Source organism: Emys orbicularis, chromosome 7 (assembly GCF_028017835.1).
Source record: "Emys orbicularis isolate rEmyOrb1 chromosome 7, rEmyOrb1.hap1, whole genome shotgun sequence".
In the NCBI taxonomy this organism is placed as follows: Eukaryota; Metazoa; Chordata; order Testudines; family Emydidae; genus Emys; species Emys orbicularis.
In genome coordinates, this window is record NC_088689.1 from 99,557,562 (window position 1) to 99,575,856 (window position 18,295).

General features: G+C 42.6%; 1 protein-coding gene across 2 annotated transcripts in view; it reads left to right on the forward strand.

Annotated features, from left to right (window-relative positions):
* CAPN1 (calpain 1) overlaps positions 1 to 16,916 on the forward strand; it is a 49,905-nt gene extending 32,989 nt beyond the window's left edge. For both annotated transcript variants that reach the window (XM_065408424.1, XM_065408423.1), the window contains exons 11-22: positions 5,377 to 5,552; positions 6,074 to 6,085; positions 7,090 to 7,301; positions 8,029 to 8,068; positions 9,067 to 9,132; positions 11,527 to 11,584; positions 12,029 to 12,093; positions 12,605 to 12,673; positions 12,955 to 13,033; positions 13,847 to 13,963; positions 14,745 to 14,803; positions 15,675 to 16,916. In XM_065408424.1, coding sequence (XP_065264496.1) covers positions 5,377 to 5,552; positions 6,074 to 6,085; positions 7,090 to 7,301; positions 8,029 to 8,068; positions 9,067 to 9,132; positions 11,527 to 11,584; positions 12,029 to 12,093; positions 12,605 to 12,673; positions 12,955 to 13,033; positions 13,847 to 13,963; positions 14,745 to 14,803; positions 15,675 to 15,701 — 980 coding nt within the window. In that variant the 3' untranslated portion in view covers positions 15,702 to 16,916. The remainder of the gene's footprint in view (positions 1 to 5,376; positions 5,553 to 6,073; positions 6,086 to 7,089; positions 7,302 to 8,028; positions 8,069 to 9,066; positions 9,133 to 11,526; positions 11,585 to 12,028; positions 12,094 to 12,604; positions 12,674 to 12,954; positions 13,034 to 13,846; positions 13,964 to 14,744; positions 14,804 to 15,674) is intronic.
* Positions 16,917 to 18,295: the final 1,379 nt, after the last annotated feature.

Consider the following 18,295-nt stretch of genomic DNA (forward strand, 5'->3'; position numbering starts at 1 on the left):
CCTCCCGCTTCCCCGGCCACATGCGGCACGCGTCCCCCACGCCTAGTCTCCCTCCCGCTGGGAAGGAGCAGCTGGACGCGCGCCGCATGTGCGCAGGGCAGGCCGGGGGGCGCATCCCGCCGGGAAGGAGCCGCAGCCGCGAGCGGGAGGGAGAGGCGCGGGGCTCCCTGGCAGCAGCAGGGATTCGGCCCACGCCCCCGCGCCGCCCACCTGGCCCCTGCCCGCTCCGCGCTGCCCCCGACCGGACCCACCGCGCTGCCCCGCGGGCTGCAGGGCTGGAGCAGTCTCCAGGCTGAGCTCCCGGCCCCGGGTGCAGCAGCCCGGGCAGAAGCGGGGGGGGTTCACAGCTGAGCCCCCTGTCTCCCTCCCTTGCCAGCCCCCCTTTGCCCGCCCGGTGCCCAGGTGCCGGAGCTGACTCACCAGCTCCAGGATCCAGGCACCGCCGCCACCCCGTCCCTCCAGGCTTGCGCCGCCATGCTGCAAGCCTGGGAGGGAGGAGGAATGCTGCGTGGTTGGGGAAGAGGCGGGGCCAGGGCGGGGATTTGGGGAGGGAGCCAATGGGGGAAGGAGGGGGCGGAGCCGGGGCGGGGGGGAGGGCGCGAGGGGCGCGAGCGCCAGAGCGGAGGGCAAAATTTCTTTTTTGTCCAGTGTCCCGACCAAACATTGGTCTTTTGAAGATTCTTCAGCTCGTACTAGTGCTAGTTGGAGTAGATGGCCTCTGCAGTGTGTATAGGAGAGATTAGGGTTACACTTTTCTCTGAGCAAAGCTTGTACTCCACCATGTCTTCCAGAGAAGTTTGCAGCTCCATCAAATGCACAAGCAGCCATCTGTTTGGGGTCTAATTGACAAGCATTTAACTCTTCTAAGATGTGGGTTGTCACAGATGCAGCCGATGTGTCTTCTATAACTTGAACATCTAGAAATGCATCTACTGGCCTACCCCTGACATCAAGATAACGTACACAATGATTTAATACTTGATTCCCATTTGCATCGGTGCATTCATCAGCCATGTATGCAAATTTTTTGAATGTGGTGAGAGAGTTCTTCACTTTTTCAACTGTTGAGTCTTTCACTGTTGCACCGCATGCTTCTAGTCAGTCAGTTGAGTTTCTTGCAGAAAGATAGTGAGCATTTGCTGGTCTTATTCGGAACCAGTGTTCAACTTCAGGATGAACAAGTGACAATGCACTTAACATTGGCCTCCAGTGTGTGGTATCTCTTGCTTAAATAGAAAGTAGGATGCCACAGCCATGTTTGTTCGCATGAACTGTGTTGTGTCTCCAGCATTCTTAACAGCCTCATTAAGTACTTCTAAAATTGGCTTTGAAAGTGGGCTTATAAGGCTTTCTGCATGTTGATACACTTCAGAGGCCTGGTGTTTTGCAGCCTTTTCACGTAGTTTGTCAGCATTGGCTTTGCTGATCAGTTTGACAAACCAAGCTCCTCCACTTTTACCAATTATAGCATTGGGAAGCTTTCCTTCTTCGTAAGCTTTTTTGCAAGAGGTGCACCAGTAGCCATCTTTTGTAACTTCAATAAATGGGAACACTTTGACCGACAAACATCGGGAACTGCCTTTAGGTTTTGGAGACACTGTTTCTTTAGTAGGTAGCTGTATTTGTGCTTTGGGCTGGTCGGATGTAGATATACCACTTGAACCTTCAGATGACATGTTGATATATTCTTGGTTCTTGATGTGTTCTTCACCTTGGTTAGTTTTTGAGGCCTTTGAGTGGAAAAAATATTGTATTTTTTTTTGTCTTTTCATTTTCACTTTGACCTGCAACATATAAAAGAGATATGAATAAAGTAAATGTTTTGTTAGGATAATGCAAATTTAACATAAGGATAATGCAAGTTACACCAAAACACATAACAGGTCTAGATTTCTAAAAAAATACAATTTAAAAAAAAATGTATTTAATTTAAATTGACTTTTGAAAAGTAAGCCCTCATGGGATAAGAGGGAAGTCCTCTCATGGATCAGTAACTGGTTAAAAGATGGGAAACAAAGGGTAGGAATAAATTATCAGTTTTCAGAATGGAGAGAGATAAATAGTGGTATCCCTGAGGGGTCAGTACTGGGACCATTACTGTTCAACATATTCATAAATGATCTGGAAAAATGGGTAAACAGTGAGTTGGCAAAATTTGCAGATGATACAAAACTATTCAAGATAGTTAAGTCCCAGGCAGACTGCGAAGAGTTACAAAGGGATCTCACAAAACTGGGTGACGGGGCAACAAAATGGCAGATGAAATTAAATGTTGATAAATGCAAAGTAATGCACATTGGAAAACAATCTCAACTATACGTACAAAATGATGGAGTCTGAATTAGCTGTTAACACTCAAGAAAGAGATCTTGGAGTCATTGTGGATAGTTCTCTGAAAACATCCACTCAATGTGCAGCGGCAGTTAAAAAGCAAACAGAATGTTGGGTATAATTAAGAAAGGGATAGATAATAAGACAGAAAATATCATATTGCCTCTATGTAAATCCATGGTATGTGCACACCTTGAATACTGTGTGCAGATCTGGTCACCCCATCCCAAAAAAGATATATTGGAATTGGAAAAGGTACAGAGATGGGCAACTAAAATGATTAGGGGTATGAAACAGGAGGAGAGATTAAAATGACTGGGAATTTTCAGCTTAGAAAAGAGACGACTAAGGGGGAATAAAATAGAGGTCTATAAAATCTTGACTGGTGTGAAGAAAGTGAATAAGGAAATGTTATTTAATCCTTCACATAACACAAGAACTAGCAGTCACCCAATGAAATTAATAGGCAGCAGGTTTTAAAAAAATAAAAGGAAGTACTTCTTCACACAACATAAGTCAACCCGTGGAACTCTTTGCCAGGGGATGCTGTGAAGACCAAAACTATAACAGGATTAAAAAAAGAACTAGATAAATTCCTGGAGAATAAGTCCATCAGTGACTATTAGCCAGGATGGGGAGGGATGCAACACCATGCTCTGAGTGTCCCTAGCCTGTTTGCCAGAAGCTGGGAATGGGCAACAGGGGATGGATCACTTGATGATTCCCTGTTCTGTTCATTCCCTCTGAAGCACCTGGCCTTGACCACTGTCGGAAGACAGGATACTGGGCTATATGGACCGTTGGTCTGACCCAGTATTACCATTCTTATGTAAAAATTAATTATAATAATAAAAATGTTTAGTACAGAAACTCCCCAACATAATGACCTCTCAAGATAGCAATGATGTGAGAACAACCTTGGCAAATAATGCATTTTAAAAATCTTGGCCTACTAGGAAACATATTTATATAAGTTTCCATTCCCAGTCACAAATCTAGCATTCTGGAGCAAAGTCACTAAAATATAGTCCAACAAACAAATGTTTATTTAACGTACCCCCACACTTTCCCCTCCACTGCACCCCACTCACCGGTGTTGTCCTTGGTCAGTGGAGACTCAGAGTTCAGAGGTGCTTTCACGTGAGTATATACCTCCCAGGTGGGGGGCAAGAAGGCACCTTGCTCGTTCCACCAGCTGCTCACTGTTCGCTCCGACCACTGCTGTTTGTTGTGCCACCGTTCACTCCACCACTCTGTTGCCAATGGCTCTGCGCAGTCACCTTCTGCTGCCACCTGCCATTGTGACCTCTGCGAGTTGGTCTCTTGAGGTTCCACCCAGCTCTCAGTGATTTCAGCAGAGCTCTCAGGGGGGGAATCTCGCTGTTGCAGTCTGGACCGTCTCTTCCACAGAAACACTGTCCCCACAGCAGGACTAAGCACTTAGACCTGATTATCAGTGATTTCAGCTGCAGTGGTCACTTAACAGAACAAAAGACTATCTATGGAGCCTAATCAGCTCTGGCTTTAAACAGTGGAGAGGGACAGGTCCCCACCCTCTCTCTTGATGCCCTCAATCAGCACAGGCTAAGTACAGTTCTACTGCCCTTTACTCATACAATAAGAACAACAACATTTCATCCCACCCCCACCCCAACCAAAATCTATCACTTGGGCAACACAGCTCTGTTTGCTGGATACCTAGGTAGATTAGGTGTGAATGTAAATACAATCTGGTCCTGAAGCCTTTCCCTCCAGCCCCAGCTCATCACTAGCTGTCAGGGAGAGCTCATTTAGACTTCGCTTACAAATCATCATTTGAAATTATTAGTTTGGCCAACATCACCGAAATGAATGCACTGACATTGTCATAAAAAACAACAGCTGTATAAGGAAGCTAGTCTATGTTCATACTTTTCAAATCTATTATACTTTTTCAGATACATGTATTTTATCATACACTGTATATTCTTTTAAAGTGTGTATTAATGTTTCAATTTCAATTCAAATTTCCAAACAGTCACGAACTTGGCATGTAACTAGTTCACAAAACTGGGGCGGGGAGGGGGGGGTGGGAAAATTCAGGGGGGATGTAGGGAAATCACTGCCTTAGTGCTAACCCACCCAGAACACCTGATTTTATCAAACTAGCCTGATGCTGGCTGTTAAAACAGTTTTACACTGAGACGTACCAATTTCACTGCTCCCTGAGGAAATGTTTGTAGTTTACTGGAAATACCCTCTGCAGAGACCCATGTTAATGAGGAAAGCTCATTTTTAGATGTATATTTGCTGAATTACCACTTTTGTGATCAATTTAAACTATGAATGAGTGAACACTTTTATAACCATGAATACTGGTCTATCCATTCCCAGTGATTGTTTTGTACTGGGGTGGTCAGGTTTTCATGGTGTTCAGGCATTCATAAGAGACTCTTGGCTCAAAGGGTAAATCTACAGTGCAATAACTGTGTGTGACTGCAGCTTGTGTAGATAGACCCAACCTAGCTTGGGTACCAATGGTGCTGAAGCTGCGGCATCCCGGGCTTCAACAAGCCCACCCAGAACCCTAGGTTATTACTTGGGGAGCTAGCCCTTGCTGCCATGGCTTTATTGCTACCAATGCCCAAGCTAGCTACGTTAAAGCTCTCTAAGGGTATGTCTACACTGGAAACTTCAAAGCGCTGAAGTGTGGTCGCGCGCAAGCGATGGGAGAGACCTCTCCCAGCACTCCTGGTAATCCACCTCCACAAGGCAATTAGCTCCGAGGGCAGGGAGTGCGGCTCCCAGCGCTCAGAGCCTGTCTACACTAGCGCTTTAAAGCGCTCAGACTTGCTGCGCTCAGGGGGGTGATTTTTCACACCCCTGACCCAGCAAGTTAGAGTGCTATAAAATGTAAGTGTAGACAAGCCCTTACGTATGTCTACATGATGATCCACAGTCATGCCCTGTGATTGCAGTGCAGACATATCCTATACCTTAAAACAACCAAGAATATGTAAGGATAGCGTATTGTTTAATTTATTCCTTTCTCTTCCTGCCTTTCAGCTACTTTCTGGATAAACCCTCAGTTTAAAATCCGACTGGAAGAGGTGGATGATAATGATGATGACTACAGCAGAGAATCGGGCTGCAGCTTTCTCCTGGCACTCATGCAGAAGCACCGTCGCAGGGAAAGGCAATATGGGAAGGACATGGAGACCATTGGCTTTGCTGTCTATGAGGTAACTATGGGCTCTGTAACAATCCGTGCTCTCAGAGATTCCTAGCTTCTGATTAGCACAACCTCCTTGTCTCTCTCCCCGCTGAGAATAACAGTTCTTTATAAGATTAATAGGCTCACTTGCATATAATTAGCCTTCAAATGTTAGCTCATTGTTGAGCTGCCTCTGTACCTTGGATGAATTAACCTGTCACCCCAGCTTGTTGGGGCAGCAGGGCTTCCTTATAGGAACAGCAATATGGGGTGAGGGAGAGGGGGAGGTGACCTAGGGCTTCAAAGGTGAGTGCCCCTGAACAACATGTATACTTCATTGCAATGACACAAGAGAAGTAAGGGATGTGAGGGGAAACCATTGCTTAAACTCTGGTCCAAGCATAAATACTTGAAATGGTAATTATAGGAATGCAGAAGATGACTGGCCAAGTAAATAACTAACTAACTATAGATGTTATCTTTTTCCTGTTGGCTAACAGAACATTAGTTTCATTGTAACTTACTGACTTCTAATTTGTATCTCTAAAGGTTCCTCGTGAGGTACGTATGGAAATTCTTTCATCAGATACCAACCATAGGTAATGCATATTTAACCCAATCCTTTTGGTAGGGATAACATTGCATGATGATGCATAATGTGGCTTCACTTTGGATTCAGACACTTCTTCTTTTAGAAATGATCAAGGTGGCTCCAAGGCTTTTATTTTGTATCCATCCCAGACAATCTGAATTCTTTGATATTCATCCAGATCAAGGTCTGAACAACATGTCTTACTTTTATGGAATTTTTTATTCTTCTAATGGAACACCATTAACAGGAATTGATGTACTGTAATGACATTTTGTATGTGTGAGTTTTCTGAGGTCCTATTTTTATTCTAAATATCTCTCTTAGGTACTTATATTGCCTCTTATCACTGTAATATATGAGCACCTCATAATACTGCTGTGAGGTAGGGAAATATCCCTGTTTTACAAATGGAGAACTATGGCACAGAGAGTCTAAGTCACTTGCCCAAAGTCATACAGGAAGTCTGGCAGAGCAGGGACTTGAACCCAGGTCTCCTAGGTCTTCAGCTATTACCCTGACCACTGGACCATCCTTTCTCTTCAATGGCAGCCTTTCTGCTTCCCTCAGTTGGGCCATCCTATACTTCTTTTAAGAGGGATGGGTAAAGTTCCCTTCAGAACCCATCGACACTGCTCTTGAGTTAGCCAAAGGAATGTGAGGCAGTTCTCAGACTCTGCAAGCTGGGAATGTGGGAACCTGAGGTTTGATTCAATGTGTGGCAGCCATTACATTTATTTTCACTTATTATTTTGGCAGGAAAACCTATGTGGCACAGAGGAAAAATGCCAATGTCTTGACCTCTGTGCTTCCAAAGGACCCTCTGCCCTTTTCCAAGGATCTTCCTTCTTCTCTTTTATTGTGGTACTATTTAAACATCCTGGTTGACTAGACCTTTGTACTGGGCCTTTAGCAGTCTGTGTGGAGCAGAAGATTTGCCAGCTCATGGCGGTGACTATATGTCTCTCTCTGGCAGTTTGTAGGCCAGTCTGCAGTTCACCTGAAACGAGATTTCTTCCTGGCGAATGCCTCACGAGCCCGCTCGGAGCAGTTCATAAACCTTCGTGAAGTCAGCACACGCTTCAAGTTGCCTCCAGGGGAGTATATTGTTGTGCCTTCCACCTTCGAACCTAACAAGGAAGGAGATTTTGTCCTGAGGGTCTTCTCGGAGAAAAAAGCTGGAACTGAGTAAGTTTCAAGGCTCATCTTTGATTATGGCAAGTGTTTTGAGTGAACTAGTAGCTGTTTTCCAGGAATTGGGTCCCAGAAGAGAAAGGGATGAATCATATCCAGTACCACTACCACCACTTGCATCCCCATACTTGCTTTTTCTAACTGATGCTAGCCTATCAGGGCTTCCCAATCAAGGGCCATATAGGGAAAACTTTAATAATATCAAGGCCCTTTCACAGGGCTGCAGTTAGTACACAAGTGTGGGATTTTATTCATGTATCTCTATTATCAGGTTTTTGCAATCTTTGGGAACCTTTGTTCCCAAGCGTCATATTGTTCTCTCTGTGGCTGACTGTGAAGAAGGAATGTGACACAAACTTACTTATTCTAGATTAGCCAAGCCCTTTAGCCAGTGTGGCTGTGGAAACCAATATGTAGGAGATGCAATGGTTGGAAAAAGAGATGGCTGATACAATGGATAGTATTGTGCCCTGCTATGCCAGAGATCCTGCATTAGAGCCTGTGATCTATTTCCCTGGGCCCATAAGGGTTTGGGGCTGCCAAACATTACTGAAACATAGGTACCAGCTTCTCTTGCACCCAGAAAGTTGTCCCCCTGAGAACTAACGTATAGCATTTATACATGCTCACATAATATTGTGACCACACAGTACCTCTTCTCCTGCCACAATGGTTTTGCTATTTTGATTCCTTCATGGACATTTTGTGTGTGTTTCTGCAGGGAGATGGATGATCAGATCCAGGCTAATCTTCCAGATGAGGTAAGAACCCCTTATCTACTAACCTCTGCAAGAGCAGAGACTAAGGATTCCTTTTTGAGGTTTAAGACCACTCAGAGTTCTAGCAGTCACTTGGTTTCAATTCACAGCCTGTGGCTATGTTCAGAGAGCCCTGTTCATATAGTCATCATAAGAGGCTCCTCCTGTTTCCATACAGTCTTCTGACAACTTTTTTAAATGACTTTCTTTCCATGCTTGCCCTTTCCAGTAGAATAGGCAGCTAGAACTTGGTAGTTACTCAGTGTTGTTTCCTTGCATAAGAAGCCAGAGATCCATCTTTTAGTGCCCATATTGGAGGGGAGGGATAGCTCAGTGGTTTGAGCATTGGCCTGCTAAACCCAGGGTTGTGAGTTCAATCCTTGAGGGGGGCCACTTAGGGATCTGGGGCAAAAAATTAGTACTTGGTCCTGCTAGTGAAGGCAGGGGGCTGGACTCAATGACCTTTCAGGGTCCCTTCCAGTTCTATGAGATCGGTATTTCTCACTAGCTACTATGGCTCTATCCATGTAGTACAACTTCTGAGGCTGAGTCAGTCTAGTTGTCATGTAACCAGAGGCCTCAACAGCAGAAGACCTGGGTTGAACACAGATTTTTACCGACTATAGTTCCCCATCCCTATGCAACATGTCTCTGCTCTCTGGGGAAACTGGACTTGTGTAAGAGTTCTGATTTAGTGGTGCTAAGGTATTGCTTGAGTGACCTAAACCTAACTCCCTCAGGAGCTAAATGCATTATTTTCACTGCACAACCCCTCCCCTACTAGTGAGAAGCTGAATGTGGGATTCAAATATTCAAATGTGGGATTCTACTACTTGGCTAGTGTTGCCATGATATCTTTACTACTTCTGTATTCTCCTGTCCGGCCATGGGCTTACAACAAATTTCCTGGGATACATATTTCCTTGCTGCATGCCTTTCATGGGCTGTGTACTTTACTCTTCTGAGAAGTAGCCAATCAAAAGTTTGTTCTCTTTCCTCAGAAAGTGCTTTCTGAAAGTGAGATTGATGACAGTTTCAAGCAACTTTTCAAGCAGCTCGCTGGAGCGGTAAGTGCGCTGTTCTTACTGAGTTAAGATGAAGGGGCAAGTATATATCAAACCTGCTAACTTTGGAGGAGATGTGGCTGCAGCTCTTATTCTTTTGGCAGTGGGTGGAAAAGCAACGTGTATAAAGAAAAATCTATGTACTATATATAGTGGTCCCCTTGAGGAGTCCCTACCTATTACAATAGAAAAGAGTCCTGTGGCACCTTATAGACTAACAGACGTATAGGAGTTTCGTGGGTGAATACCCACTTCTTCGGATGCATGTTTACAATTACAATATCATTTTGTGAGCAGCTGGAGCAAGTGTAACCTTGATTTATGTGTTCCCAAGTAAGAGTTTAAAGATCAGAAATAGAACCAAACTGCACTCTTTCAATTTGATCCTCCAGAGCAGTGACAGATAATTTAATTTATTGGAGGACTGTGAATGACACGAGTGATAGAATTAAAGATTTTATTTAAAATAAAATTAGTTGAAGCAAACAGGCATTATTATATAACCGTACGCTGTCTTTATGCGCACATTCCAAGATGAAATGGTGCATCCAGAGATGATCAGCCCTGGATGAGAAGAAGGGGAATATAATCCTCTCTCTAATGGTATCTTAATTGTGAATGAGTGCACTAATATAAAATTAGCATACTACTATTTTTATAATCAATTGTAACAACACCCCTTAATTAATTAAGTCTCCCTTTTACCATATCTATATTTCCACTACCATATTTAATCTTCTGTACACCCAAACCGAATGTCTTTTACTTATTGCCTATAAATATCAAACATCATTCTAATTATCATTTGCGTCAATGCAATTTCGGCAGTTACCAATATTTCAAACCATCTAAAAATTTCCTTACAACACCTGCTAAAATCAGTTAAAACAAAAACATATTTATTACTTGACCATAATTTATCTCTAACTTGCCTCTGAATTGTCTCACTTTACTTCACTTATATTTTACTAGGCCTTATTATTATCAAGCCCAATTTTAGGTCCAAAAACCAGTTCTTTATTTACATTACAATCTAACATATACAAGCATCATCTCTATAAGTTACACAAGATAAAATGCTTTCCAATTATTCAGCAAAATCAGCTGGCTGTATTGTTTGTCCTCTTTCAGGTTTAGGACGCTTGAGGTGTGAATCGTCTAATTCTAAATCTTTTCTCCCCAAACCATCCTTAGTCCAGCTGCTAGACTAATATTTTGCTTCACGTGATGTAAGAAGATAAGTATGATTAGGCCTCAGTAGCTGAATGGATTACCTCCAAAGAAAAATGAGGTTCTATGTGAAATGGTGTTGACTATCTTTTTAGGTGGCACTTTTCCCACTGCATCGTTACCGAATTAATGCCTCCATGTGGTAGTAGGAGGGAGCACTGCTGCTGGAGGTTTTGCCTTGACAGTTTATGGTAATTAAAGTTGAACATGAGCTCCCTGTGTGATGGTAATTAGCTAAGAGGGCAAACACAGTCTTTGGATGTATAAGCAAGGTAATATAAAGTAGGAGAAAGGAGGTGGTATTACCTCTGTACATGGCATTAGTGAGACCATTCTGGTGTCCACATTTCAGAAAGGTTGTTGAACAATTGGAAAAAAGGTACAGAAAAGAGCTACAAAAACGATCCAAGGTCTGGAAAACATACCTTAGTGTCGGAGACTTAAGAAGCTCAGTCTGTGTAGTTTACTCAAGAGAAGAATGAAAAGTGACTTTATCCTGTTCCACAAGTAAATATATGGGGAAGAGATTTCTGAAAATAGACAGCTCTTTAATTTAGCAGAAAAGACACAATGAGATCCAGTGATTGGAAGCAGAAGGTAGACAAATTCAGACTAGAAATAAGGGGACATTTTTAACAGTGAGGGTAATTAATCACTAGAATAACTTAGCTAGGGTTATGGTGGATTCTTCATCACCTGAAGTCTTCAAATCAATACTGGATACCTTTCTAAAAGATTTGCTATAGCTCAAGTAGAAATTTCTGGGTTTGATGCAGAAATTATTGGGTGGGACTCTCCATCTTGTGCTATGCAGAAGGTCAGACTAGGTCCCTCCTGGCCTTTAAATCTATGAATCTCAAGCCACTGACTTCTCACAGAAATATAGAGGGTTTGGTCCAAGTCATTTTAGCCAAATTCCAATTTGAGTAATTACATTCTGCCTCTCAAACGTCTCCAGAAGTTTCGGTTGGATAGCATATTCTTCACTTCCCATCCTAAACTAATGTGTGGTGTTGCTTTGCACTGTTACTTGCTGCCACAATTCATCTAATAAATGTGGCTGCATCTTAGCAATGGGTGGTTCTGTACATAATTTGTACATCAGTTTAATCACTTTGGGGTGAGAGACACTATAGAAATGCAGTATTATTTCTTTGGTTCTTCCAGGATATGGAAATCAGTGTCTCAGAACTGCAGACTATCCTCAACAAAATCATAAGTAAACGTAAGTAATGGAAAAAACAGCATCACATAATTCAGCTGACCTATTAGTGTCATAGTCTGAATCTGGGTATTTCTTGGTCAGTCTCTGTAATCTAGCATACCATGTGGTGCTCTTCTTGAAGTAGTACCAGCAGTCTGATGCACCCAGACTGGTAGCTGTAGCTTGGGCACCGCCACTCTTTTTTGAGTATCAGTATAGGAGACAGAATCAATGTATTTCTCTCTTCTACTGGTTGGAAGCAGTCTCATTATCTACTAGCAGAGGATGGAAATGAAAATAATTATTGCCTCACTCCTGCATTAAGGTTGCATTCTTACAAGAAATCTAAAAAGAACACAAAAAAGCTCAAGTGTTTGTAACGAGGATGCTAGCTTTTCACACAGTGCATTATAAACAACTCTGCTATATGCCTTAACTTTGCCCCCTCTTTGCTTTACATTCCAGATAAAGACCTCCGGACTAAAGGGTTCAGTACTGAGTCATGCCGAAGTATGGTGAACCTCATGGATGTATCCTCCTTCTGCATCTTTGTTACATCCACATGACTTCCTGGCCCTTTGGGTTGTGTCATGCCTGTAAGATGTAGACCAGTCATTAGGGGATTTTTTTTTTTTAATTAAGGGTACGTCTACACTTACTTCCTGGTTCGGAGGCAGGCAATCGATCTTCTGGGATCGATCCCGGAAGTGCTCGCCGTCTACGCCGGTACTCCAGCTCGGCGAGAGGAGTACGCGGAGTCGACGGGGGAGCCTGCCTGCCGCGTCTGGACCCGCGGTAAGTTCGGACTAAGGTACTTCGAATTCAGCTACGTTATTAACGTAGCTGAATTTGCGTACTTTAGTCCGAAGTGGGGGGTTAGTGTGGACCAGGCCTAAGTAAAAATGACATATTATAGCTGCCAGGGTGCTAGTGTTTAGTGGAGACTTGGATTGGTTTCTTCTTGGGGTGTGATGGGAGAGGAAGTTCCTCTTCAGGAAGTAAGCTTGCAAACATTTCTCCTTAATAATTTTTCCTGAATAGAGAGATGGAAATGGGAAATTAGGACTGGTGGAATTCAACATCCTCTGGAACAAAATTAGGAGTTACCTGGTAGGTTAAGTTGCTATTGATTCCCCGCTTCTGCTTCCTTTAGCTTATCCATATCAATGACAGAGAATTTCCGATGTCACTTGAAAATGCTCTGGTACCAGCACTGACAATTTGGTGCTTTTTTTTAATCCAGTCTTTGTTGTTCATGTATACAGCAATGTGATATTTTTGCACATTTTCAGTAGACTGTGTGACTCTGTTTATTACAGTCCATGAGATTTCTTACCCCACTGCAGGAGTGTCCAGTACCCTCATGTGTCCTTTTTTGTTTTTTTGTTAAGGTTGTCTTTAGGAAGTTTGATTTAGACAAGTCTGGATGCATGAGTGCCTATGAAATGCGAATGGCGCTGGAGTCTGCAGGTGATGTATCACATACTTAGATGGAGTTAACTTACTACCTTCCATTTAATTCATTTGTCAGTTAATTCATAATCTCTTCCATCAGAAACCAAACAAATACGATTTGTACCTTTTATTCCCACCACGATGGAACCAAGGTTTTGATAGGTTTGTCCAGATAATCCATCTAGGCACTGTAGAAAAATGATCAAACGGTTGTAGGATAGGTTAAAATTCTGAGCAAAGCCAAAGAAGAGAGCTCCAGTAAGATCTGTGCAACTTTGTTTTAGATGTAGCTGACCTAAGTGCTACTGTGCTCTGCGCAAGAAATGATGTGCCCTCTTGTGGTTGCACAGAAAATCTGAGTAGTTGCTTGTTACAATCCAAAATGACAAGATTTGATTGGTAGTAGCAAAGAATAATCATACTGGATCAGATCAGTGGTCCATCTAACAGCTGTCTATCCTATTTCCAACGGTGCCCATACAAGCTGCTTCCTGTAGTTATGGAGTAACCTGCCCACAGAGAAAGTTTCTTCCTAACCCCTCTTGGCTAATGTCCTACAACATAAATATTTATATCCCTTCCAAAACTCTTGGGTTTTTTAATCCTTACTATAACTCAGGATATTCTGGTTGTCCATACAAATGGCCAATCCTTTTTTGAATCATGCTAAATTCTTGGCCTCAGTGATGAATAAACAGATCTCTCTATACATACACGACTTTCCAAGAGTGGTCTGTTTACTCCACGTAATACCTGTGTGGCCTGAAATCAAGTGGTCTAATGCTGTTTTAAATTGCTTGACTTTTTAATATAGTAATGTCTTGACAGGCTTTAAACTGAACAAGAAACTGTATGAATTGATCATCACCCGTTATTCTGAGCCTGACTTGGCTATTGACTTTGATAACTTTGTATGCTGTTTAGTGCGACTTGAAACCATGTTCAGTGAGTACAAATTTCTGAGAGTATTTTTATGTTTCTAACTTGCTGTTTCTTACGATGTGGGTATGAATTTCCTGTTATGGTACTATACAGATATTTTTGTGCACAACCCAGCTGGAAATCAGACTCTAACCTACTCAGCTTTAAAATATTCTCTTGATCTGTGCCAGCTCATGAAGTTTGGGTACTAATGCCCTTGGTACCAAGTAACCCATTTGGTGCTGACAGTGAGTATTTTCCCAACAGTCAGCATTTTGCATTGGCACTATTCAAACTCTCGACTGTGAGCCATTGATGGTGCTACTCACAGAATATTTAATAACTGTTGTAAAGCTATTTATTGGGATTAGCAGACTATCAAAATGGTAGATGGCAGAAGGCAGGGATAGCTCTTCGATGGAGAGATTACTAGTTGAAGCATCTGTTAATAATTTTATTGCAAATACCAGCACTCCCGTTTATTTTTTAACCCCGTCTTTATTTAGATTTGAAAGGTCTAGGTCCTACCTTTATTCTGTTGGTAGCAAGAATTGTACATGTGTTTCATTCAATGGATTCTGATGCAATGTTGGATTAAAAAGCAGTAAAGGGAAGGTAAACGTTCTCCAGCAGGTTTTCTTGGTGAAGTGGTACCTACTCCATTTGGAGAGAATTCAGAGGTATACTACTTTCTATAGGAGGTTTGAGAATTACCCAGAGGCATAAAAGTTTTTAAACCGTGCAATTAAAAAATAATAATTACAAAACATTCCCCTCTTTCCCCCCCCTTTTCCCATCTCTATAGGGTTTTTTCAATCTCTGGACACAGATAAAGATGGAATTGTCACTTTTGACTTATTTAAGGTACATACTTTTTTTCCCTCCCCCGGTTTGTGTGGGTCTCTTACTTCCCATAGCTGGCCCTCTGGAGTAGATATTGACACCTCCCATGTTAGTCTTGCTCCTCCCCTTGCTCATTATTCTATGAGTCATATGAACAATAATGACAATTCACTACACATTCAACCACAAAAGAGGTAGTGATAGTGTTCTCCAGTATTTAGTGCAAATGATAGAGAATTAGGATTTCTTGGTTCTGTCCCAGCCCTCTCACCAATTTTGGGCATATTAGTGTGCCTCAGTTTACCCATCTCTAGCAAGAATACCTACCTCATACAGAAGTTATGAGGCTTTGAATTTATTAATACTTACTACTACAACTACTAATTTGTGGTCCTTGATGAAAGTGGCTATGGATATGCAAAGAATTATAATTACTAATCTGTAAATTTGTCGCAAACACCAGTTTGCCCCCCAAATGTTCCCATAAACTACCTCAGTTTTTAATACAAACTGGTAGATTCACCAAGTCTTTTTGATTTATTTTATCCCAGCAGAGTAATGATGTCAGCTAGTGGTCTCCTCATCTGGGGCCTGATCCAAAGACCTTTTTTAATAGAAGTCATTCCACTGCTTTCAATGGATTTTGGATCATGCCCTTAGGTGGATATGAAAGTGGAATCTGAAAGGCTTGGAGCGAGAAGAGAGCATAGACACACATTTTTATTGTACAAACAAACATGTTATGCTATACATGCTTTGGAGTGTTCCTCCCTTTAGATGTAGTACAAAGAAATGTACACTGATTCCTGGTTAATATGGTAATGGTTTCAGGTGGAAATGGAGATGCAGGTTCCTGGAGATGATTCACATTCTCTTTCTTTCTCCTCTGCAGTGGTTACAGCTAACCATGTTTGCTTGAAGAAGAAAAGGAGCCACTCCCACCCAGCCATTCAGCTTTCTTCCCCATGTAATCTCATCTGCAAGTGCCTTTGCCTTGGGATAAGGGGAGGGGGGTGTTTCCTCCTCCTTGCTGCCTCTACTCCTTGCCCCACACCTACAGAAGCCTCACTTTGGACAAGGGGACCCCACGCCTATGCATGGAGATACTCTTATCAGTTCCTACCCTTATGCCTGGTTGACTTGTCCTTGGAAGCCTTTCTGCACCTTCTCTCAGGCAGCTAAAACCATTCTGTTTTTAATTTTTAGTGCAACATTTTGGTGAGAAACTGCAGGACACAATGCCAAAGCCACATATGGGCCTTCTCATTCAATTATGTGCTCATTTTTTTAAATGGATAAGTACGTCTGATGCCAATGGGGGATGATGCTACCCTCTTGTAGAGCCCGCCATGCAGAGTATCCTAGAAAATTTGCTGCCTTCCGGAGGTCACGTTTTCTAGGCTCCTTCTCCGCACTTTGCTTTTTGGATTTGTTCATGATTGCTTTGTTAGTGAAGATTCTAACTAAAGTGCTAAATATTACAATTTGCCAAGGCAACCTCTTCCCCTCCTCCCCCTCCCTTCCTGTCCCTGTATTACTGGTCTTTACTCTCCCTTCTTCTCCCCTCGCCCACCCCCAGAACTTCCATTTCAGCCTCTGGCTTTTTGTTTTTAAATTTCCTGAGACAGACCCCAAAGGGATTAGGGCTGTATTTGCAGGTCTCCTTATATGAGCCCTTTTCCATGCTCTTTATACCTGAGAATATACATGAGAGAGGAACAGTGAGAAAGGGCCCAGCAAACTAGAATGTATGTATTTCTTTCATGGTACACTGTGAAAAGCCTTCACCTTAAGATGGTTGACCTGGGATTTCTTGTGCCTCAAGACTACAATAGCCAAACACCTTTCACCTGTTTCACCTTTGCCTTTCCACACTTCTGCAGTTCTTATCCAAGCTTAAAGTGGCATGAACATTCTCCAAAGCTTTCTCTCCCTGAGGTCAAACTGTTCTTGTCATTTACTATTTTTTATATTCCTGTATGTGATAAGGGGATTTTGAGGTGATTAGCATGCTTATTTAACATTGCCAGGAGTGTCAATATCAGGGATTATGTTACACATACATACTGAGTAGTTTTATTTTGTATTGTAGAAACCGAATGTTTTAATGCCAAAAATAAATTTTAAAAGTACTATTAAAACTATTTTCTCCGTGTTTATTCCTTTCTGTTCCTTTTAAAAATGTAGCTATCCTGTCATTTTGGGTTGCTAGCTTAGCGCATATACAAAGCAAAACAAACTCTATATCCAAGTTTCTCTGGTTCACACTGAACTTAAGTGGTTATGTGCCATGCTCTGGGCCAACAATCAGTCTCCAGAGAGAAAGATTAACTGGCACTCTGAATTGTGGAGTTAAAGTTAAGGTGTAAAATATACTGAATCTGAGAAGCCAAATAGTGTGTTGAATTAAAAAAAAAAAGTGCCTACGTACCACTCATGTTGAAAATATAATACTTTTAAAATCAATTCTAGCATTCTGATTATAATATTGGAAACCCGGGGGCAGATAGTCATCAAGTATAAATTGTTTATAGCTCCACTGAGGTCATGAATTTGGAACTATGACAATTACGACCCTATAACAACTTACATCAGATGAAGCGCTGCCTCAAACAGATTAGTATTAGCATGGGAGACAGAAAATGGGGTAATTTGGATTATTGCCTACAATAATTTTACCAGTAAGCATCATAGATGAATCCATGTTTGAAGGGTTTAGGGATTTTGAATATTTTAATCAGACTGTTAATTCAGTTTACATTTGTTTTATATGTTAGAAGCATAACTATCCTTAGCATTGGTCAGTAAAACAATCATTCAGCTAACTTGGCTCTTTAGCTGCAAAATTGTGCAAGTGAGGGTATGTCTACACTACGGGAGTAATCCGAATGTACAGAATTCGAATTTTGGAAACAGATTGTATAAAGTCGAATGTATGCGGACACACTAAGCACATTAATTCGGCGGTGTGCGTCCATGTACCGGGGCTAGCGTCGATTTCCGGAGCATTGCACTGTGGGTAGCTATCCCATAGTTCCCGCAGTCTCCTCCGCCCATTGGAATTCTGGGTTGAGATCCCAATGCCTGATGGGGCCAAAAACATTGTCGCGGGTGGTTCTGGGTACATCGTCCCCCTCTCTCCAGGAAAGCAACGGCAGACAACCGTTTCGCGCCTTTTTCCTGGGTGAACAGTGCAGACACCATACCATGGCAAGCATGGAGCCCGCTCAGCTCAAGACAGCAGTCATCAACATTGTAAACACCTCGCGCGTTATCGTGCAGTTTATGCTGAACCAGAACCTGCAAAACCAGGCGGCGAGGAGTAGGCTACGGCAGCGCGGCGGCGAGAGTGATGAGGACGTGGACATGGAATTCTATCAAACCGCGGGCCCCGGCGCTTTGGAGATCATGCTGTTAATGGGGCAGGTTCTAGCTGTGGAACGCCGATTCTGGGCCCGGGAAACAAGCACAGACTGGTGGGACCGCATAGTGTTGCAGGTGTGGGACGATTCC